General features: G+C 49.6%; 1 protein-coding gene across 1 annotated transcript in view; it reads right to left on the reverse strand.

Moving 5' to 3' along the window:
* FMAN_15525 (uncharacterized protein) overlaps positions 1-1,008 on the reverse strand; it is a gene marked incomplete at both ends in the record, with an annotated part of 3,403 nt that extends 2,395 nt beyond the window's left edge. Inside the window, 2 exons of the mRNA XM_041826251.1 lie at positions 45-883; positions 942-1,008. Coding sequence (XP_041691626.1) covers positions 45-883; positions 942-1,008 — 906 coding nt within the window. The remainder of the gene's footprint in view (positions 1-44; positions 884-941) is intronic.
* Positions 1,009-1,263: the final 255 nt, after the last annotated feature.

Here is a 1,263-nt window from a genome sequence, read left to right on the forward strand (position 1 = left end):
CGGCCACTCAAATGTACATAGAATCCGGAAGTCAGAGTACGTACCGTGCCAAGGACCTTTTGCCCGCGCCAGAATTCCTCCGTAAGAGGCCCGAACCACTCAGACATTGTCCTATCAATGCCTTCCTCAGTATCAAACCCTCTACCACCAGCTACCAGAACGGACTTCCCGTGTAAACTCTTATCCGTCGCCAGCTGAAGAATGAACTGCGCAACGTCGTTGGGCGTATTGAAGGGCAGTTGATGCTTCTCAAAGATGGAGCGCACGTTATCTATCATCTGCGTATCCGTCGCCCAGGGACACACGGTGTTGATGCGAATGTTGAACTTGGTTGTCGCCAGCGCTCGTAGAGACCTCATCAGCCCTATAACGCCATGCTTTGCAGCGCTGTAAGAAAAAAGACCAGCTGCCTCGGTTATTCCAGCAATAGAAGACAGCAAGACAATAGATTTAGAGAAACCATTCAAGGTCTTGGGATCTTTATCCTGGTTCATGAAAGCAATCGCTAATCGGCAAAAGAGAACAACACTTGTTAAGTTGATATCAATGGTGTTCTTGAGGGGTTCGGGCTCGGTCTCGACCGCCTCGAGGGTCAGTTGATCTGTGCCAAACCAACCATTTGGCTCAATCACAGCGGCGGAAGAGATTGCGACGTCGATATGACCTTTTTCCTCATACGGCGTCTTGAAGAGTTGTAGTTGCCCCTTGTAGTCACGGACGTCAAGCTTCTGGAAATGTACCGATCCGCCACTCGAAGACTTGCTCGACTGGAGATGGCCTGCGAGCTGTTGGCCTCTTGCATCATCCCAGTCTCCGAAGTAAACATGTGCTCCTCTCTCGTACAGCAGCGAAATGAGAGATGCTCCAATTCCTTGAGCACCACCTACGCGCAATACGTGTTAGTAAATGATACAATTTTTAAGGTGCATGGTGAGCAATACCTGTCATAACAACCACCCGCCCCTTAACATTGTCTGCGATCTCTGATGAGAAGAATATCTCTGTCATGATTAGTTCGAAGTCGGTAAGTCGGAGGGTAGATGAAATGGCAAGGGAGGCACTGTCGAACTACCCTTTCTCTGACCTAACTTTGTCTATATGTAGAATAACTCGGTAATTACTTGGAGGGGGAACTACTCTAGTGCATAGAGCAACGCGCTTGTGGTGAAAGTGCGTTTGCCGACAGCGGGGAACCACGGATGGTCAACATGTCCCGCGGCATGTGCACCATTTTATCGGCACCCATTTCCATCGCCAACTTCC

The sequence above is a fragment of the Fusarium mangiferae genome (assembly GCF_900044065.1).
Source record: "Fusarium mangiferae strain MRC7560 genome assembly, contig: FMAN_scaffold048, whole genome shotgun sequence".
Taxonomy (NCBI): domain Eukaryota; kingdom Fungi; phylum Ascomycota; class Sordariomycetes; order Hypocreales; family Nectriaceae; genus Fusarium; species Fusarium mangiferae.